Below are 22,972 nucleotides of genomic sequence, written 5' to 3'. Positions count from 1 at the left end.
CCCAGAGAAAAAAGCCCTGTAGTTGGCATTGCCCTGAATGCATCTGCCAGGTGCTGGTAGCCTCCAGTGGGGGCCTAACTTTCTGCAGCCATATAATTTATCCTCCAGCCCACAGTGATTATGAAGTGAAAGGTGGTGCTATTAATAATACATGAGGATTTCTGCTCCTGCTTGGAATATAGAAAGCTACGAGAGAATGTCACCCCAATCGTAACAAGAAGAAAATGATGAACAGTGTACAATATTATAACTTCCTTTCCTTAAACTCATCAGAGACTTGAGGTCACAAGGCAACCAGGAAAGTAAACTTCAAAGGATAAAAAGCATCTCTAATGAGAGGCAGGATATGGAATTGTTGCACCTTTGGCAGAGTATGGGAGGAAGAGGGGGGTTGCCATGGAGTGAGTAAGAAGAAGTATTTTTTGAAAAATAATGAATTCCTTACTTTGGCAGGCTGAGGCAGGCAGATCACTTGAGGTCAGGTGCCCAGCCTGTCCAACATGGTGAAACCCTGTCTCCACCAAAAAAAAAAAAAAAAAAAATTAGTCGAGTGTGGTGGTTCGTGCCTGTAATCCCACGTAATTCCATTTTACTTGGGGAGCTGAGGCACTAGAATTACTTGGACCTGGGAGGTGGAGGCTGCAGTGAGCTGAGATCACACCACTGCACTCCAGCCTGGGTGACAGAGGGAGACTGTCTCAAAAAAAAAAAAAAAAGAATTTCTAAAGACTGAGTATGCACTCATATCTCATATTAATTTAGAATAACTGAGAGGCCCAGACACAAGCGGAGTTCACACACACTCCCGAGCTTCTCTTCAAAGTCTCCATGGGGAAGAGGGGGTGCTCTTGAGGAAGACTAGGGCAGGGCAAAAGGCTAGAGAGACCCCCACTTTGGTGGCACAGGATGCAGGAGGAGGTGGCTGCCCCCACACTTTGATGCTCCTCTCATGGGAGCAAAAGCCTTAATTAAGCTGTCAGGAAGAAGCAGCAAGCCCTTGAGAAGCAAAGCCCTCTGCCTCTGGAGGGGGGCCAGCAATCCCATCTTTCCATATTTTGGTATGCAGGCACATATCTGCTTCTGGGGAAAGGATAGAAGCAAAAGCCATCAGTCCCTGAGGAGAGACAGTAAAGCTTTTCGAGGCCTGGAGGCCACACCAGTAGATAGCCAAGGTCTGCTTCACCCCCCAAAGGGACAGGAACCTGTCCAGACAAGGGACAGGTTGCTCAGCTGATTAGCCATGGGGGCACAAAGCAGGACGGAACATGGTAGAGAGTGGATTTGGAAGGGGCAGAAAGAAAATACCCAACACAATGATTAAAGAATTTTGAGAGTCCAGGTGCGGTGACTCACGTCTGTAATCCAGCACTTTGGGAGGCCGACGTGGGCGGATCACCTGAGGTCAGGAGTCCGAGATCAGCCTGGCCAACATGGTGAAACCCCGTCTATGCTAAAGATACAAAATTAGCTGGGCACAGTGGCACACACATGTAATCCCAGCTACTTGGGAGGCTGAGGCAGGAGCGTTGCTTGAACCCGAGAGGTGGAGGTTGCAGTGAGCCAAGATTGTGCCATTGCACTCCAGCCTGGGCAAAAAAGAGCAAAACTCCATCACAAAAAAAAAAAAAAAAAAAAAGAATTTTTAGAGAGATACAGGAACAAGAAGCTAGAAGAGAGACACAAAATAACCAAACAAAATTCTATAAATGAAAAATATAAAAATTGTATTCATCTCAGTTGATAAGCAGCAGATTAGATAATGATATGGTTTGGCTGTGTCCCCACCCAAATCTCATCTTGAATTGTAGCTCCCATAATTCCCATATGTTGTGGGAGGGACCCAGTGGGAGATGATTCAATCTTTGGGGTGCTTCCCCCATACTGTTCTCATGGCAGTGAATAAGTCTCACGAGATGTGATGATTTCTTTTTCTTTTCTTTTTTTTTTTTTGAGACGGGGACTCTCTCTGTCGCCCAGGCTGGAGTGTAGTGGCACGATCTCTGCTCACTGCAGTCTCTGACTCCTGGGTTCAAGTGACTCTCCTGCCTCAGCCCCCTCAGTAGCTGGGATTACAGGCACATGCCACCACACCTGACTAATTTTTTGTATTTTCAGTAGAGAGGGGGTTTCACCATATTGGCAAGGCTGGTCTCAAACTCCAGACTTCAGGTTTTCTGCCCACCTCAGCCTCCCAAAGTGCTGAGATTACAGGTATGAGCCACCATGCCTGGCTGAGAGCTGATGATTTTATAAGGCATTTCCCCTTTCACTTGGCTCTCATTCTCTCTCTTGCCTGCCGCCATGTAAGACATTCCTTGCTCTTCCACCATGATTGTGAGGCCTCCCCAGCCATATGGAACTGTGAGTCAATTTTTCCTCTTATCTTTTAGATTACCAATCTTGAGTATGTCTTTATTAGCAGCATGAGAACAGACTAACACAGATAAATTGATTGATAGCCAACAGGAAGGAGAGTAGTAGAAGATAAGTTACCCAAGCAGAGCATAGGGAAAAAACCAAAACAAAAAACAGTGAAAAATATGAAAGAAGGGTTAGGAAGTATTGAGTGAGAAAGTCTAACATGTCTAATTCACTGACATTTTAGGACAGATTAGGCAATATTAAAAGAGATCATGACTGTTTTCCATAACTGAAAAAAAGACCAGCCAGGCACGGTGGCTCACACCTGTAATCCCAGCACTTTGGGAGGCCAAGGCGGGCAGATCATGAGGTCAGGAGATCGAGACCATCCTGACTAACACAGTGAAACCCAGTCTCTACTAAAAATACAAAAAATTAGCCAGGCGTGGTGGTGGGCGCCTGTAGTCCCAGCTACTCGGGAGGCTGAGGCAGGAGAATGGTGTGAACCCGGGAGGCGGAGCTTGCAGTGAGCCAAGATCGCACCACTGCACTCAGCCTAGGCGACAGAGCGAGACTCCGTCTCAAGAGAAAAAAACAGATAAAAGAAAAAAAAGACCATGACTATTTATTTATTCTGACTACAAAGATCCAGAAGAGAAATCAAGAAGGCCAATAGGTCCTGAGCAGGATAAATAAAAATAAAGTCACATTTAGATACACTATAGGAAAGCTTCAGATTCTCCCAAACAGAGAGGAAAAAGAAAAAAAATGCCAAAAAGAAATAATAACTAGATTACTAGTGGACTTCTTATTGGCAAGAAAACATGCCAGAACACAATGGGTATGTCTTTATTAGCAGTATGTCTCTTCAAATTGCTGAAGGAAATTAACTGTCAGCTTGAATCCTATACAAATCTAACTTTGATTCCAAAGGAAAGACAAAGTAAAGACATTTATAGACAAAAATTGAAAGGGATTACTACTAAGACACACTTACAAAGAAGCTTTAAAAGGGTATTTTTTAGGAAGAAAAAAGAATACAGAAGGAAGATCTAATATACAAGAAAGAATTTTGAGCCAAGAAAACGGGAAACTTCTGTTTAAACCTAAATTAACGTTGACAGTATAAAACAACAAATAATGGATAACTTCTGGTGTTTAAAAAACGAGATTGAGCTGAAATACTAGAAGGAAGAGCATATAAATAGGAAGCCAGGAGGGAAAGGGAAAGCAACCTTGTGCTCTTTGATCATTGGTCAGAATGGTAAGAATATGGATAAACATTAGGCTTGGTTAGCTTATATGTTAAAATGCCTAGGTTAACTTCTAAATGAATAGAAACAGTGTTTATAACTTCCAAATAAATACAGAGAAAATGGGAATGAAAAAAATCATTTAATACAAAAGAAAGCAAGAAAGAGGGGAGAAAATATAGATGGAAGAGACAAATATAAAATAATTATCTCCTTAAGATAAAATATTTTTAGTTTAGTGAACATTGTCTTCTAGCACAGAGACACTAAAAAATTTATTCACTGGGAAACTTACTCCTTTCTAATCTTCAGATTGCTTAATTTATACCTATATAGGAGATCGTTTTCTTTTTCTTTTTTCTTTCTTTCTTTTTTTGTTTTATTTTGTTTTGTTTTGTTTTGAGACAGAGTCTCACTCTGTCATCCAGGCTGGAGTGCAGTGGTGCTATCTCTGCTCACTGCAACCTCCGCCTCCCGGGTTCAAGCAATTCTCCTGCTGCAATCTCCTGAGTAGCTGGGATTACAGATGCACACAACGCTGGGCTAATTTTTGTATTTTTAGTAGAGATGGGGTTTCTCCATGTTGGCCAGCCTGGTCTCAAACTCCTGACCTCAAGTCATCTGCCTGCCTTGGCCTCCCACAGTGCTGGGATTACAGGCATGACCCACCGTGCCTGGCCCCCCCACTTTTTTTTTTAAATTTACTGGCTTTTCCTCTGTCCCCTCATTTTTTCTCTCTCTCTTTTCCTTCTTCCATCTGTTTATCTATCTGTCCATCTATTAATATCTAGCTATTTATCTGTCTATCTGTCCATCCATCCATCTATGCAGTCATCCATCCATCCATCCACTTTACCATCTATACCCCAACCCTCTTTCCTTCTAAACACCTACCCATCTCATTATGCTCCCACCTATCTATCTGTTCTTTCATTCATTCACTTTATAACCAAAAACTTTTTTTGCAACCCAGACCTCTCTCCAAACCTTGCTACTTGACATCTCCTTAGACATTTCACAGGTGCCTCAAACTTCACATGTCCCAAACACAACCCTCGGTTCCATCCCCACACAAAGTTCCCCCTCCCCAAGCCTTCACCATCACAGCAAGTGGCACCACCAACCATTTAACTGCTCAGCTAAAAACCTAGGAGTCACCTTGATGATTGTTTATCTCATGCCTCACATTCCATCATCAGCAAGTGTTGTCAGATTCTACCCTAAGTCTGGTGGTGTCTTGCCATCTCCACTGCTACTATCCTCTGTCCACACCATCAGCCTTTCTTTGAAACCACTGGAATAGTCACATAGTTACCGTGCACCCTGCTCTTCTTACTATCCTTTTCCATAGCTGCCAAAGTGATCTTTTCAGTAAGAATCAGAACATGTTATCCCCTTCCTAGAAGCTTCTGTGACTTCCCATTGTGTCTAGAAATAAACAGAAAATCTCCACTATGACCCACGTGGCTGCTAGGATCTGATATCTACTCAGCCTCTGACCTGGTCTTCCTCTGTGTGCGGTTTCATTCCTTTGACACGAGCTCCGCTGGCCGCCTTTCCTGTTCCTCTAACATGCCCAGCTCGTGTCTGACTCAGCCCTTTAAATCTGCTGTTCCCTCCTCCAGACCTGCAAGATCAAGTCTCTGCTGAAATGTCACATTCTCTGAGAGACGTTGCCTGACATGCTGTTTTATGTTCATCTGAACACATTTTTCAGCATTTGAAGTTATCTTTTTAAAAAAAGCAGTTCACTGTCTGTGCCTCTTGAGGGCAGGGACTTTGTTTATTGTTATATTCTCAGGGTCTATACCTATGCCTGGATCATAGTAGGGGCTCAGTTATTGTTTGTTGAATGACTGTTTGGCATTAATTAATTAATTTCACAACTTGGAGTGGAATTAGCCATCTGCATTCATATGAAAAATGACTTAAATCCCTATGATATATGAAATTAAGGCAAATAATCAGCCAATAAAAATGCATTTGCCACAAATTTGACCAATCAAAGGTTAACTACTATGTAAAGAGTTATTACAAACTAATAAAAAGAACACTAACACACCAGTTAAGGGGCATTATAGTCCAGGCAGGACCCCACCTACCAGAGCTAACCAGCATTTGCACCTCCTCAGTCATGGTTTTGAGGTCTCCTGCCTCCTTAGGATTATAGGGGACCCAGCATCTCTCTTGGTGTCAGAAAACAGGAGGTGTTCCTCCAATATCGTGCTGACACACTTACAGTCCTCATGGACCCTTTGAAAACAGCCCCTCCATTTTCTTTTTGCCAAGCTTGGGCATAAGGCTTATTTGTGTTAGGCCATGCTGCCATCTTGGGAGAACCCTTCAGAAGGCTCCATCCCCTCACACAGCACTGCATGAGAGTGGGCATGGGATGCCATCCTTAAGAACCACCCCATCCCACTCCAAGTCATGAGGAAGAGTGCTCCCTTCACTCTTTGCTAGATCAGTTCTGCCTTCCTTCCCACACAGTGTCGGCCTTCCTCAGTCAGCCTTGTTGAAGAATAGACTCCTGAATGCTCTGCACAGAAACTCAGGCTGAAGTTTTGCAGTCTGAGAATTTTTTGACCACTCTCAGATGCTAGAAAACCCAGGAACCCAGACTCAACACAAATTCTTCAGGAGTGAGAAGGAAAAATTCTGACACTTGTCCTAAGTCTCCTTCATAAGCAAGAACAAGGCAGATGTTAGTAACACAAATGATTGTTATATATCCTTTGCCAAATAGAATTACTCTGATATATGTAAATAAATATTCTCCTTTTTCTAAGTAGAGAAACCATCAATAATTACCAGGTTTTTTATTTCTCAAATTACAAAATACTTAATAGCTATTCTATTTTATATCAATGCAAAACACAGGTAAGAACTGGACGTTTGTGGAGGGGCTATATAGCATTTACGAGGTTCATTTGTTTTCTTATACTTTGCAAAACTGAGTTAGTACATGTGAGGATTTATTTATTATTGCAAGCAAATCAACTTAAGTATTACAGACAAAAAATCTGATCACTGTCTTATTTTGAAAGCATTAAGATAACTTACATTGCTAAGCATTCTATTGATCTTTTGTTATTTGTCTTGTATTTTCAAATGATTATATTTCCCTGCAGACAGTGGAAATATCAATGAGAAATAAGATGTCCTTTCATCAATGATATAGGTTATTTCATTTCCAAATATTCACATATTATGCTTACATGTGTTTCATTCTTAATATTCCGAAGTCAATCTGTTCCCCAATAGTTTTTTTTATTAGAAAGGAAAATATTTCACATCAAACATTTTAATAATATTGTGAATCAAATTTAAAATATTTTTTAAATGTGATAACGTACCAATAGTGACATCTAGGCCAGGTGTGGTGGCTCACACCTGTAATCCCAGCACTTTGGGAGGCTGAGGCGGGCAGATCACGAGGTCAGAACAGATTGAGACCATCCTGACTAATACGGTGAAACCCCATCTCTGCCAAAAATACAAAAAATTAGCCAGGCGTGGTGGCACATGCCTGTAGTCCCAGCTACTCAGGAGGCTGAGGCAGGAGAATCGCTTGAACCTAGGAGACGGAGGTTGCAGTGAGCCGAGATCGTGCCACTGCACTGGGCGACAGAGCGACAGAGCGACAGAGCGAGACTCCATCTCAAAAAAAAAAAAAAAGTCATCTAAATTGATATAAAAATGACTTAAATCTGTATAAATCAAATTAAGGCAAATGATGAACCAATAAAAATACCTTTGCCACAAATTTGACCAATTAAATATTATAATTACTATGTAAAGAGTTATTACAAACTAATAAGAAGAACACTAACACACTAATTAAGGGGCACTAGAGTCCAATGATTAAGAGCTCAGGCTCTGGAGTTAGAGCTGGGTTCAAATCCAGGCCCTGTCACATTCTGTGTGATGTTGGACAAGACTCGTATCATCCATATACCTCTTGGAGTTCTAATTTGTAATACGGAGATAATAAGCATGACTGCTTGCAGTGTAATTGAAAACAGTACGTAAGATCATACATAAACAACTCTTGGTACCAATTAGTGGTACTCAATACTTACTATTATTTTGCCAAAAGATATGAATAGGCAGTTTGCAAAAGAAGAAATACAAATGACTAGTAGACATAAGCAAAGAGTTAATCTACCTAGTAATCAGTTAGATACAAATGAATACAGCAATGGGAGGCCATTTTTTCCTAGGGAATTTGTGTTTTAAAATATATTCTAATTCTCAGTCATGATATATGTGGTGAGTTCTGGAATGAATATAAATTCAGACAATTTTTCCAGAAGGCAGCTTGGCAATTTTTATCTAGTCCTTTAAACATTTTCATAGCCTTTGACCAAGGCTTCAGCTATTGCTCTACTCCAGCAGGCGTTACTCACATTGTAGTTTGAACTGGGGTTCCTGGCAGCAACATTTATATAGAATACACTGTGTTTGGTGGCTCCTAGGGTTGTGCAGCTGGTGCCCCTGCCACTGACGTGTTCAACTTACAGCAATCAAGCCTAAGAAAATAAACAGAAAGGCACATATAGATTTATGTGTAAGGATGTTTGTCCAAGAGTAATTCAAAAAAAGCCAAAAACTGTGAAACAACCTAAATTTCAATCAATGGAGGAATAACAACATGAATTATTGTAGATTAATAGAAAGGAATTTTATATTGCCATTAAAAGTCACATTAGGAATCTATAATAACACAGGAAATAATCGTACAAGTTCATTCCAAAAGGAAAGTAGCTTTATTATGGCCTCCAACTAGAAAAGTAAAATGTATTCATTTTAAAAATTACACAATCTAGAAAAACTAAAGGAGACACTAATGATCTTAACATTCCAAAATAGACATTTTTTATATAGGTCCTAACAAACTTTTTTCCACATGAATGTTCATATTGCTATGTAATGCAGACTGCAAAAATCAGGCTGCTAAACTGCTAATTCCTAAGGAGGGGAAAAGTACCAAAGTATTTATTCATGGTGGAGGGAATACGGATGATTTCTTTTTCGTTTTACTTATCTCTTTTTTGCCTCTAACATGTCTACAGTAAGCATGGATTACTTTATAAGCAAAACATCTTAAATAACATAAATGCTGTAAATGACTTTTTCTTACTAAAATTATGACTATTTCTTTCAGTGCTCTGAAAGATGGAATATTTTTTTAAAAGATAATATTCCTTTTGCAAAATGAGAACTAACACTCATTAATCATTGTGCCGTCTTCCTCTTAATGAAAACCTGCAAATGCATATGCAAATGAACTGAACTTCTATTATAAGATGGTGACAGGATGCTCTACAGAAGAGAAGGTAATGATAGAGTTTGAAAAATAGGATCGCAGAGGAAGGTTAGCAGTGGTGGAATCTTTCTATTCAATGCCTTAAAAGAGTTGTATTAATCTGATAGTGTTCCACCTACCAATAATGAAATAAGATCATAAGCAGCATTAAAAAACAAAAGCTCCTCATTGTGACATGACACATAGAGTGTAGCAGAATAGGGCTATGGGGACCCAGATCAAAAGGAAAACGTAGAAAGTTGTAATATTCTTCAGACATTTTCATAAGTCCTGCCAGATCATCCTATTTAACTACTTGACAAGTTTAGTCTGTATTACCCACATTAAACCTCCTAGAGTATTTTTATCCAATATCATACATTTGGATCAAAACTTTAAAATATCAATTCAATGTTCAAACGCTTTGTCTACACAATTACATACACTCATGTCTAAAAATACAAATTGAGTAAACCCAATGTCCCTCAAGATTGTTAGCATTCAGCAGACAAAGATTTAATGTCAAAAGAGGGTCTGAAGCATTAAGGTTCTTAAATATAACTGTCCCAAGGAGAATTGGAGGTAGGCTTATAGGAAATTAAATTCCTTGGACAGGGTAGATGAAAATAGAGACAGCATCCTATTGTGTTAATCCCGTTTCTGCCCTTTCGTGTGGAAAATCATGACAGCCTGCTGCCTTTAAATGGCTTGAGAATCCAGAACAAAGATAAACACTCAGCTGGATTCTACATTTTTGAAATTCTATTACAGGAAAGATTCTTGGGTTAAAGAAGGGATATATGAAAACAGCAAAGCACCATCGCTGCCCTCCAGAATCTTCCTATTGTATGAGACAGGTACGAAGGCAACTGGAAAACACGGCAGACTTTTTTTTTTTTTTGAGACGGAGTTTCGCTTTTGTTGCCTAGGCTGGAGTGCAACGGCGCAATCTTGGCTCATCGTAACCTCCGCCTCCCAGATTCAAGTGATTCTCCTGCCTCAGCTTCCTGAGTAGCTGGGGTTACAGGCATGTGCCAACATGCCTGGCTAATTTTGTATTTTCAGTAGAGACAGGGTTTCTCCATGTTGGTCAGGCTGGTCTCGAACTCCCGATCTCAGGTGATCTGCCTGCCTTGGCCTCCCAAGTGCTGGGATTACAGGTGTAAGCCACCGTGCCTGGCCTTTTTTTTTTTTTTTTTTTCGAGACAGGGTCTTGCTCTGTTGCCCAGGCCGGAGTGAGGTGGCATGATCTCAGCTCACTGCAACTTTTGTCTCTTGGGTTCAAACAATTCTCATGCCTCAGCCTCCCAAGTAGCTGGGTTTACAAGTGTGCACCACCACAGCTGGCTAACTTTTGTATTTCTAGTAGAGACAGGGTTTCACCATGTTGGCCAGGCTGGTCTCAAACTTCTGGCCTCAAGTGGTCTGCTGGTCTCGGCCTCCCAAAGTACTAGGATTACAGGCGTGAGCCACCACACCTGGCCCAGAATTTTTTAAGTGCTGAATTGGTGGCATTCTCTAGAGAAAGAGAACCAATAAGAGAGAGATATATAGAAGATATATGTATAGGATATATGATATATGTAGATTAGATATAGATTAATAGGAGATACATATACAGTCAGCTCTCCATATTTGTAGATTCCACACCCATGCATTCAACCAACCAAAAATGTTAGAAAAAACAATAAAAATTACAATACAAGAAGTCAAAATAATACAAATAAAAAACAGTGGAGCATAACAACGAGTTACATAGCATTTACATAGTATAGGTATTGTAAGTAATCTAGAGATGATTCAAAGTATACAGGAGGCTATGCATAGGTTATCTGCAAATACTACACTATTTTATATAAGACACTTGGGCATATGCAGATTTTGATATCTGAGTGGGGGTTCTGGATCCAATCTCCCACGGATACCAAAGGACTACTAACTGTACAGGAGATACAGATAGATAGATAGATAGATAGATAGATAGATAGATAGATAGATAGATAGATAAAAGAGATATTTATAGAAGAAATATATATAGGAGATATACATATACAATCTACATATAAGATATATAGTGGATATATATTTAGGAATATTATATATGGTATATCTCATATCTCATACATCTATATATCTCATATATATCTTTATATGAGAAAATATATGACTATATGAGATATACAGATAGGAGAGATTTAGTATATGCAATTGGCTCACTGATGGAGTGAGTCCCAGATCTGCAGGATGACTTGGCATGTAAGAGACCCAGGAGAGCTGATGTATAGTTCCTGTCAAGAGAGCAGGCTGGAACCCCAGGAAGAGCCAATGTCTCAGTTTGAATCTGAAGGCAGGAAAACAGCTGATGATCAGTACAAAGGCCATCAGGAGAGTTTTCTCTTACTCTCAAGGGAGGGTCAGCCTTTCTGTTTTCTCCAGGCCTTCAACTGATGTGATGGGGCCCATCTACGTACTGGGGGACAATCTGCGTTACTCGGTGTTCTGATTTAAATGTTAACTTCATTCAAAGACTCACAGAAACACCCAGAAATAATGTTTGACCACATACCAGGGCACCCCACAGCCCAATCAAGTTGACGCATAAAATTAAGCATCACGCCTGAGTTAACCACTGTAAACATTGTGGTTGACTTAATTTTTCACCCTTTCAATGCCAGCCCTGAGGAATGGGAGTTTATGTGGATAAGGACACAAATCTTTGGGTATAAAGAGTCAGCTAAAATACTTTTGCCTCTCTGTTGCTGCTACCATTGAGAGTGGATGGTAAGTGCATTCATCTGTGATACCACCTCTTTCTGTCCAAGCTGAGGGTTTTATTTTCATATATTCAGAACACATAAGAAGTTGTGAGATATTTTTTCTCCAAACCAATTTTTCTAGCTGTGGTGTGAAGTATTTCTCAGGCATAAACATCACCTTTCAACCCCATCTGAACTGAAAATCCCATTTCTAATCTTCTTTATGATTGAGAAATGATAGAGTGGATTTGCTGGAAAACATCTGCCTCACTGACAGCTGGCTGTTCTTGTGGGAGTGACCCTAAAGTAAGTGCCTATTGTTTATGCTTATTCATTGAGAAGTATATTTTAAAGATCATAACATGGACCAAAATTTGAAGAAGAATTGCCCCACATTGACTGAGAAAATTTCATGCTAATGTTAGATTTTATTCTATTTTCTCATATCATGATGTCTGTGGTTACATGATCTTGATAAGAATTTGATTCCCTCTCTTTCCTTCATGACCAGAGACAATTCTGGCAAAAACATGGAGCAACATTAGCTCTTACCATTTCCAGCCAAACTCTTCAACAATATAATCTGTTCTCTGAATCTCATTTATCTTATCAAACCTTAGCAGCATATCAAAATCACCTGGGAATTAAAAAAAAGGCTGATGTTTGGTTTCTACCTTCCGCCACCCTCAGATTCTGATTTGGTTATTCTGGAGCGTGATCTTGGCATTGGGATTTCTAAAAGCCTTCTGAGTGATTCTCATATATACCCCAAGTTGCAAACCATCGCCCTAAGACCTTTATTATTCAAAATTATTCACATCACCTCCAAGCTTGTTGGAAATTCAGGGGCCTGCCCCTGGATGTGAATCTGCATTTTAGCAAGACCAATATGTAGATATATTAAAGGTTGCACAGCCCTGTCCTATGTGTTGGTCCCTCCTTGGAATTAGATTTAGCTTTTAGGGATAGGGAAACTCACCCATGTGAAAATCGTTATTTTATTTAATTCCTTCAGTTCCCCAGAGGTGATCAAGTTATGGCAGATGCTCACTGTATTGTTTGAGTAAGTTTAAGAAGTAAAAGTTCTAACTATGGAACTCTGAGCAACTGGAAGTTGAACAGGATGGAGTTTTTGATTAGGGAATAATTTTGATCCCTTGAAATCCCTGCACTCAGGCAAATGACTTCTTAGTCTCCCTGTACTATGCCTGTCCTTGCCAGGGCCCTTGGGGTCAGGAGTACAAGTCCTGTGAGTTCCCTGGAGCCTGGCCTGCCCTAAAGTTTATGTTTTGGGCAAAAAAAAAAAAAAAATGACAGTATAATTCTAGGTTCAAATTGAAAAACATAAGTAGGCCATGCGTGTTGGCTCACGCCTGTACCAGCAATTTGGGAGGCCAAGGTGGATAGATTACTTGGGCCCAGGAGTCTGAGACAAGTTTGGACAACATTGCAAAACCCTGTCTCCACTAAAAATTTTAAAAAGCAGCCACGTGCCTGTAGTCCCAGCTGCTTGGGAGGCTGAGGAGGGAGGACGGATTAAGCCCAGGAGGTAGAGGCTGCAGCAGTGAGCTGTGATCGCATCACTGTATTGCAGCCTGGGTGACAGAGATGAAAGGAAAGGAAAGGAAAGAAAGAAAGGGAGGAAGGAAGGAAGAGAGGGAGGAAGGGAGGGAGGGACAGGGAGAGAAGGAAGGAAAAATAAAAATAAAAACATGAGTATTCAAGCAAAGAACATGTATTTTAAAGACTTCTCAACTGACTAAAGTCTCAAACAGGAAAATACTTACCATAACAGCAGGCTGAAATTTCAAGTAAAAGCTAAAGGGTAATTTTTTTTTTTTTAGTGTGTATTGGAATGAATCAGCCAAAGGTGGGTTCAAATTAATGCCTGTAACCTTGATAAATTACTTACCCTAATTTTTTGTTTTCTTAACCAAAAAGAGCAGGGATGATAATATCTACAGCTGGAGTTGTTGAGCATTTTAATTAAGATATTATATAAGTTTTCTAGCCTCAGTTTCCCCAAATGGAAAATGAGGATAACAATTCTCACTTCAGGATTGTTATGGGTATATGATAATGTATACAAAGTGTTTAGCATGATCCTGGCACATAGTAAATGATTACTTAAGGAGAGTGACTTTTCTATATCACTAATGGCAGAAAGCATGGTGAGAGTGGTCATAATAGTTGCAGCAGTACTAGTGGTCATCAAATGTTGGTTTCCACTTCTTCATCTTATAGGGGTCAAATTTGGCAGAGAGCTTAAGTAATCTGTCTATACTTTTATTGAAATCTACTTTGAAATTCCACCAGGTTTCTCACCCAATGGGACTGGGTGGGGAAATGTCCAGATGTAAGACATTATCATCTAGTGGTGTGTGTGTGTGTGGGTGTGTCTGTGTGTGTGTGTGTGTGTGTGTGTGACAGAGAGAGAGAACTGGAGAGAGAAAGAGAGCACTTGAGTATACTCTGTTATATTATACATGCCACTTCCTAAAGATTCTGATGTATGGCCAGGCGCGGTGGCTCACGCCTGTAATCCCAGCACTTTGGGAGGCCGAGGTGGGCGGATCACCTGAGGTCAGCAGTTTGAGACCAGCCTGGCCAACATGGAGAAACCCCGTCTCTACTAAAAATACAAAAATTAGCTGGGCGTGGTGGTGTAATCCCATCTGTAATCCCAGCTACTTGGGAGGCTGAGGCAGGAGAATCGCTTGAACCAGGGAGGCAGAGGTTGCAATGAGCCGAGATTGCACTATTGCACTTCAGCCTGGGCAACAAGAGCAAGACTCCCTCTCAAAAAATAAAAATAAAAAATAAAAAAAGATCTTGATGTATTGTCAACATCCACTCTCTCACCAGGAGTTAATACACAGTTAAAAACTACCTGCTGTGCAGAATATAATTGAGTGCCAATAACATTATTGTTGGGCATACATTCATTTACATAAATATGAGGTATATTATTATCTCCATTTTACCTGATGAGGAGACTGAGAATGTGAAAGTTTATTTGTCCAGGGTCACCAATGTATCTGTAGCTAAATTAGGATTTGAACTCAGATTTATCTTCGAAGCCCAGGCCTGGCTCATATGTCTTAATATACTCGCATACAGGTGATGTAACATGGGAGTGGTAGGGAGAGATGAAAATTACTTTTGCATCAGACCTTAATTCTCACAGATTACTCCAGAAAAGCAGATGTAAGCATGCTATACTTTGTTCTAAGGAACAGAGGCCACCTAGAATTCCTAACTGGACTTCTATGCTTTAGACACTATATTACATCTATCACTTCATTCCATCATCACAAAGTCTGTAAATAGGGATTATTAACCCGTTTTAGAGATCAAGAATATAAGATTAAATAATTTGCTCAGGGTCACACAGCTAATAAATGATGAGCTAGGATTGAAGCCCAGGTCTTTTTGACTCCATAAATACATATTAAACTTTCCTGGAATCATTTTTCATGCTTTGTTTTACAGACAATCTGGAATATTTGTAAAAGGCCAAAATATGTTTTCTGTATCAGAATATTGGCTCAGATATTGTGTCTGTTAGCTTTCCTTCAATGCCCATTTACTCTCCCTTTTTCTTTTCTTTTCTTTTTTTTTTAAAGAGGATTTCTGTTTTGTTATTGAACCTACAGCTGCTACAGGGAAAGAAATGAAAATATTGATTCAGATTTTCTTGGGGAGTGAAGGCAGAGGAGATTCAGAGTACAGGATCTGCTCAGTTCCCTGGGCTGACAAGCTAAAACTGTGGATAAGAAAATGCCAGCTGTCTAGAAATAGTCTTTGAGGCTTGATTTTGGACGTTTTGTTAAAAACAACAACAACAACAAAACTGCTGAAAAGAAAGTCGTCACCAGCATGGATAATACCTATAATTCCCAAACAGAAATCATTTCTATAGCTATTTTAAAAATTTGTCCCAGTTGAAATGTAAATGTCACGGGAAGGAGTCAAGGTTGTTTTGTAGGATCCCCCACAGCAAGGATATAGTTTTCCTCATACTTTTTTTTTTTTTTTTTTTTTTGAGACAGAATCCTGCTCTGTCGCCCAAGCTGGAGTACAGTGGCGCAATCTCAGCTCACTGCAACCTCCGCCTCCCGGGTTCAAGCAATTCTCCTGTCTCAGCCTCCCGAGTAGCCGACATTACAGGCGCACACCATCACGCCTGGCTAATTTTTATATTTTTAGTAGAGATGGGGTTTCACCATGTTGGCCAGGCTGGTCTCGAACTCCTGACCTCAAATGATCTGCCCACCTCAGCCTCCCAAAGTGCTGGGATTACAGGCGTGAGCCACCGTGCCCAGCCAGTTTCCCTCATATCTTTATTCCCCAGGCCTTGTATACTCCCTGGCACAGAATGAGTGCTTAGTCAACATGACTGAGTGAATTAATGAATGCTTGAATAAATGAACAGGTAGTAGAGAATGAATATATTGGATATCGTTATGAAAGCAAATTTTCATAGAAAAAGAGCATAAAGCCATAGGAACCCCCCAGAAGACACGAAAAACAAACTCACTCCCTGCTTTTGCCCAGAGCAGGCTTACAGCTGGCTTCGCTTTAGTTTATCCTAGATTTCTCTTAGGACATTGAGGACAGAAAAGATGTTTGTAACCTAAAATGTCAGGGAACAAAGCCAGAAGGGGCAACATGCAGAAGAAAACATATTCAATGAGTTTCTAAATGTTATCCTGTTTTTCTCTTCAAACAGAAAGAAAAACTCTCTCTCTCTCTGCCCCCCACCCCCCACACTCCCCCTCTCCCTCTCTGTCTTTCCAGTCAAAGAGACTGTAGCTGATGGCATGCCTTAAGTGTCTGCATGTGCCGATCTGATCCGCCCAAGCTAAGTGGCCAAATAGGATACTCCAGGCAATACCCCTGAGCACCTCTCCAGCTCAGTGAGAAAGACGATGCAGGAATACCTGTGCCTGCGTCGTGTGCCGCCACTAGGGGTCCCCAGCAGCAGGCGATGTGAACTGGGAATTGGGTAGCAGAGGCGGCCTCCCTTTGTCTGCACCCCAGGTGTGGACTCCTCTTTGTTCAGAGGCAGGGCCGCTACCTGCGGCGTCTGAGCTGCCTGCTCGTTAACCCATCCTGGGCCGTCTGTGCACCTCCTGAGGAAACAGCGGGTTTCTCAGCTCCTGCCCCTAGTGACGCCTGCTTCAGAAGAGCCAATGCGTTCTCTTTCTGAGGACTAGGTGTCTTTGTATTTCAAATAAGGCTTAAACTACAGAGCGAAATATTTCTCACTACAGCAAAAGAGCATTTTGATGTTGAGAAATTGATGGCAAAAGGACCACTTTCAGGGTACGGTACAGTATTTGCCATAAAATATTTAAAGCTAGTTGACGAATAGCCCTGCTATTCTCCTGTGAATGCAGACCACTGGATTAATCTTGGAAGTAAGGAATACAGTATTTCATTCTGTGTTTAGCACAGGGAAAGGGAATGACCTTCACTAAGAAACACCCCAGAGTGCCTGCAGTAAGGGAGCACAGCTCCTGCTATGACAGCCACATTTACCCTGCAGTGCTTTCTTGTCTGCTTTTAAACTTCAAAAGAATGGTGAAACAAAATAAACAAATTACACCACCATAAGAGCTACCCTGCAAACAATAAATCATGTGAGTTGTAACAGCGGGTGATGGAGGGTGGGGTGGGGATTGCAAATATTTACTCCATCAAGATTTTATTCTTATGTTTCACCGTTTCAGTCTTTTTTGTTCACAGCAAAGGTAGTATCCTTACATGACCATCAAGTTCTTTTTTTGCTGCAGATGTGTTACTCATTGTCTTGTAGCTCAGTGGTCACAGCTACTAACGTGGAAAGTAACTGGCATACAAGAGAACCATTTACAGATGTCCTTAATTTGCTCATTTACTCAATGAGTAAACAATTGAACAACATCCACCGAGCACCTATTGTATGCAAAGTGTGGTAGACAATACAGGGGCTGGGCAAACAAGGATCCTGCCCCCACCATGCTTTTTTTTTTTTTTTTTTTTCTGAGACAGGGCCTCACTTTGTCTCCCAGGCTGGGGTGCAGTGGCATCATCATAGCTCACTGCATTCTTGAACTTCTGGACTCAAGCAATTCTCCCCCCTCAGCCACCCAAGTAGCTAGGACTACAGGTTTACTACAACGCCTGGCTAATTTATTTTTAATGTTTTTAGAGATGAGGTCTCATGTTGCTCAGGATGGTCTCAAACTTCTGGCCTCAAGGGATCGTCCCACCTCAACTTACTGAGTCACTGGGATTATAGGCATGAGCCACCAGGCCAAGCCCACTATTAATGGACTAAGGAAATGAAATATATACCAAAAGTACCATTAAAATAAGACAGAGCACGAGATCTGCCCATTGAGAGGTACACTAGATGGACTAGAGAAATCCAACAGAAGAAGAGTTATTTTCTGCCTTGGGAATCAGGGAAAACTTTCCAGAGAAGGGGCATTCTGGTTGAGCCCTTTTGGTGTGTAGGATGGGAAGCAGGAAGGAATGGCAGAATCCAGTGCTGCTAGCCCCAAGGGCATAGGCCACCATGAAAGAAGGTTGCCTTTGTGAAAGGGGGGAACAGAGATTACATTGGAAATGTAAGTTTGGAAGGCTTTCAATGCCAGGTGAAAGCTAAGTTAAAACAAAATGATAATTTTTATTCTTAAGAAGACCACATTATCCACAAGACTCCTTTTACCCCATAAGTCTTTTAATATTTGAAGAAAAAAGGCAGAAATGTCTTTTAAAATTCTACTTTCCAAGCACTTAAGATTTCTGTAGCACCAATATTCTCCTTTCCACTGGCAAATAGGTATTACCTAGAACTAAGGCAACACATAAATGAATAAAATAGATGATAACTTTTTCATTGTTTCATTTGGAGAAATGCTTTAGAAAGTCCACAAACAGGTCCCTGAGCCTACCAAAGAGGGACGTTAGCATTTTTTTTCCAGCATGTCCTGATAACTTACTGATACTAAACATTTTTGCAAGGAGCAGCCAGCCTTCGGGCTCCTGAATCTAAGAAGGATGATAGTGAATGATTATTCATGTTGAGTTTTCTCCATTGGTTATGGCTTTATCAATCCAGATGATCAATCAACTTTCAGATTTTAGTTCTGCACCTGGAGCTTTCTGCTTGGTATTCAAATAATGGGTGTCAAAGTTATAGCTCATATCCTACCGACAGACTGGGCCTCCCCTATCAGCACATCTCTGTTCAGCAAGCGTGTTTGTTGGCCTTGTATCCCTTTTCTGGCCCCAGGATCCAGGAAAACATGAGTCTCAGCTTTTTTCTACTTCTTTACAGCACAGGGCCTTCAGGTGGTGCCTTCACAGCAAATACCCCCGTTCCTTCATCTGTCAATTTAGGACAATAAAAATAATCTGCCTCACAAAGCCATGCTTTACTTTCTCCAGTTAAAACTCTATGAAGGCAAATATGAGTATCCAAACTGCAGAAACAGAATCTGTTGTCCTTTTGTGAAATTTCAGAGATGAATAATGAAACCTGTTACCCTATTGCACAATTTGGGACAAGAAATATAAGCCATAGGTTGAAGATAAGACATTTCTCCCTAGTAGAACAGGTCACAGTTGATTAGTTATCTCCAGATGCAATGAAGAAAGCAAAAATTTTTCAAACTATACATTCCTTCCTTAAAGTGAGCAACTTACAATCACTTTGGAACACAAACTTCGTGCCAGGTACACTGCAGCTTTCCACATAGCATCTTATTTAATCTTCACAGCATCCTGTGTTATCAGATTTTTGTGGCAGGTGTAGAAACTGAGGCTCAGTAGGTCTAAGTAATTTGTTCAAGTTCGCAGCTAAGTGACAGAACCAGAGTTTGAACCCAGTTGTCTTCGAAGCCCAGATGGTAAAATTCTACCGGGCGACACAGCCAAGTCAGATAGTCCACCATCTAAAGATCTGGGGGGATACATAGATTACTAGTCAAACAAGTAAGTGCTGTTTTCTATCAGAAGAACTCTGGGGAAACAGTAAGTTCCTTCTGATCTGATCAACAAGCTAAGTGTGTGATGGGTCACGTGTCCCTGAAGGCTCCAGATTAGGAACTGTATCATTTCGTGCAGTCCACAAAATGAAGGATAGTGGTAGGGGGCTGGGAAAATGGGGGCACTTGGGTCTCCTTAGACCAGCCAGGGCTGTTTCAAGGTCCATACAGTTGAGGGGTAGGAAGACACAGTCCCACGTGACTGAAGAGTGCTCACACTCCTTTAACAATTTAGCAAGGTGTATTTTTAAAAAATGGACCTTAATGAGAAGACACACTGGGATAGCATCCTGGAGGGATTTTTTTTTTTTTTAAGTTCTAATCAACTAGAAAATGTGACGTGGGTGCGTACTGTGATTATTTAACATTCATTATTCATTGTATGTTAGGTGCTTGGTTGATGTGGATCCCCAGGGCCTAGCTGCTGTTCTGTGTCACTCCTGATAATTTTTAAATTGACTATGTTCTTTTAACCATGTTTTAGAAAGTTGAACTACCCCAATGTGAACACTTCCCATTTTTGCTGTATAATGAGAGTACTTTCATTCCTTTAATGTTTGCTTTTTCCTTTGATCTAACAATTTCTCTTCAAATTTCACAGTTTTCTGTTGCTTTAGGATTGAAAGAACCGATTAGCCCGCTGGGAGTGTGAAACAGACTTAAAAAAAATCTGCATGGTATTTCCTCCCAGTGAAATTAATTTAGGTTTAAATACAGGGGGAACGGACACACCTTGTGCTCGAGTCTCTTTCTCTCACACACCTGAGCAGTTCCTATCCTGAAAGGGCACAGTCGGACCTGCTGCCAAGTCTTAAGTCTTTTGTGAGAATCTTTTTTGCAAGGCACAGAGAACCTCTTTCTCTTTGACACCCGGCTTTGTGTGGGCCTGATGACACGTTTGGACGGCTCTATTTCTTTGAAGGGCAACCTCAGAGACCCACGGACGCGTCGGGCACTGTCCGTGGCTGGGTTACTTAAGTGTAGCTGGGTTGGCTTCCCGGGTGTTTTAGGAGACGCACCTTCGTGCAGGGCAGGGACCGTCAGCTCCAGAGCAACAAAGGACAATTTGGAGAGGAGTGGAAGGAGCGCTCCATAGTGGCTCTGTCATCCCAGGTTCCCTTCTGCCTAGCACCGTGGCCCTAGTGATCCCGCCTTCGCCCTCTGGATCCCCCACCCCCACTGTCTCGCCGCTTGAGAGCCCGGCGGGGCGCGGCGAGCCCCACCACCTTCCCCCACACCCTCCCTCCCCATCCCCTTCAAACCCTAGAAGCAGCGCTGCGCGCGGCAGCCGCACTCGCCCCGCGCCCGGCGCCGGCCTCCCCAGCACCCCGGGGACCCGGTCCCCCGTCTCGCCTCCCCCTGTCCAGCAGTCCGCAGCCTCCCCCTCCAGCCCCAGTGGCGGGAGCTGTCAAGCCCGCAGCAGCCGAACCACCCCCCGAGCGTCCGCGTCTCTTCTTCCTTTGTGTGTGTGCGAGCGGAGTTGGGGCGGAGGGAGAAGGGGGAGGTCGCTCTGTCTGTCCGTCTCCCGCCGCCTCTGCCCGGTCTACTCGAAGTGCGGCGGGAGAGGCGAGAGCCCAGGAGAGGGTGCGGGAGCTGGCGGGGCGGCTCGGAGCTGCCAGGACGCCCTGGTCCCAGCCGCGCACAGGGGAGCGCGGACGGCAGAGGGGCTCGGCGGGAGCCGAGATCCGCCCGTCCCGGCTGCCCCTCGGCCTCCCTCTGCTCCCACCTACCCCCTGACACCCGGAGAAAAGCGTGCAAAGGCGCGGAGCGGGACGGAAACCACAAATAAATAGCGGCGGCGGCAGCGCGTCATCTGGTGGAGCAGGAAGTGCAGGCAGAGTCCGGAGGCTGGTGCTTTCTGCGCGTCCCCAGGACTTTGCCATGGGCTGGGGGCCGCGGAGGCTGCGAGCGGCCGGGCGAGGGCAGCGGCGGCGGCGCCCGCACCAGGGCTGAGCGATCAGCGACGCGAGGGGCGTGCGGAGATGGCAGCGTCCAGCAACTCCAGCCTGTCCGGCTCCTCGGTGTCCTCCGGTGAGTTTCAGCCCGTCGGGCGCGGCTGCCGCGCCGGGTCTCGCCCCCCTGCCCTCGCCCCGCACCCTTTGATGGACAGAGCCTACCTGTGGCCGTCCCGCCCGCTCTCTCGGAGTGGGGGCAGACGTCCAGGGTGACACTTGTTTGGTTCGCCAGCACCTCGGTGCCCAGAGCACCTCCGCGCCTGACATCTGACAGCGCAGAGGTGGGAGAGCGGTGGTGCCCTTAGTGTGCGGACGCGGGTGTTCTGGGGCTTGGGGTGCAGCGAGCGAAAAGCGAAAGGAGCGGGCAGGCTCGCACTTTCTGGCGCAGCTGGAGCGGGGGCTGGCGGGGCGGAGAAGGTTGGGGTGAAGCCGAGCGCCCCGACCTGTTTGCCGTGCCGCGCCCGCTACCCTGGACACCCAAATCCGGAGCAGAGGGGAGCAAACCCTCGCTCCTCGCAGACTTGATTTTCTTTGTTTGTTTCACAAATTAGCTCTATGGAGACACTCGCTTAGGCATGGGTTTTAGACAGCAGCAATGAAGGGATGTGTCTTTCTGATCCTGGTTGAAGTGGGTTAGGGGAAGAGAGGTCGAGCCCATCCTCTGACTCTTGGCACATTTACAAGTGTGTATGTGTGTGTGTGTGTGTGTGAGAGAGAGAGAGAGAGACAGAGAGAGAGAGAGAGAGACTCCTTAGAGATTTTCTGATAATACTGGCTGTAATTTCACTAGCAAGGCATACATTTTTTTTCCTTTTAAGTATGGTTGAGCAAAGGGAAGGCTTCTTTCAGCTTTTCTATGGTTGATCATTGGGTCTAATTGAAGAGAAAAAAATTGCTAATGAATCTGAAGGAGTAGGAATCAATAGAAGCAGACCCACTGGTTTCTGAGTATGACAGGCTTCTAATCAGAATGATGCATTAGGTAGAATTCCTCTACCTCTCTGGTCATTGAAAACTTTAATGACAAACCCAAAGGGATAGCTGATAAGACATTCAGTGTAGTATACAGTATTTAAGGGTCAAGAAGGTCATGAAGACCTTATGGGAGTGCTTCAATATATTAATATTGTATTAAGTCCCATTGGGCTGTTTTTATTATGATTCACAAATTAAAGGAAGGAACACATTTTTGGAGGCATTGGATAGCAAGCAGGGCAAAAAGGCAACCACAGCTTTAGATGTGTAACTCACTAAATCATAAATGCAAGGTGAATTTGACTAAGGTGCAATTGTGATGTGG

At 42.7% G+C, this 22,972-nt stretch overlaps 1 protein-coding gene across 1 annotated transcript in view; it reads left to right on the top strand.

The window, feature by feature from the left end:
• Positions 1-21,055: 21,055 nt before the first annotated feature.
• The window catches only part of CHN2 (chimerin 2), a 317,079-nt gene continuing 315,162 nt past the window's right edge, over positions 21,056-22,972 (top strand). The window contains exon 1 of the mRNA XM_002818096.4: positions 21,056-21,748. Coding sequence (XP_002818142.1) covers positions 21,700-21,748 — 49 coding nt within the window. The 5' untranslated portion in view covers positions 21,056-21,699. The remainder of the gene's footprint in view (positions 21,749-22,972) is intronic.

This window comes from Pongo abelii, chromosome 6, assembly GCF_028885655.2.
Source record: "Pongo abelii isolate AG06213 chromosome 6, NHGRI_mPonAbe1-v2.0_pri, whole genome shotgun sequence".
Taxonomy (NCBI): domain Eukaryota; kingdom Metazoa; phylum Chordata; class Mammalia; order Primates; family Hominidae; genus Pongo; species Pongo abelii.
Note: the sequence above shows the minus strand (reverse complement) of the source record. Positions and strands in the feature narration are given on the sequence as shown.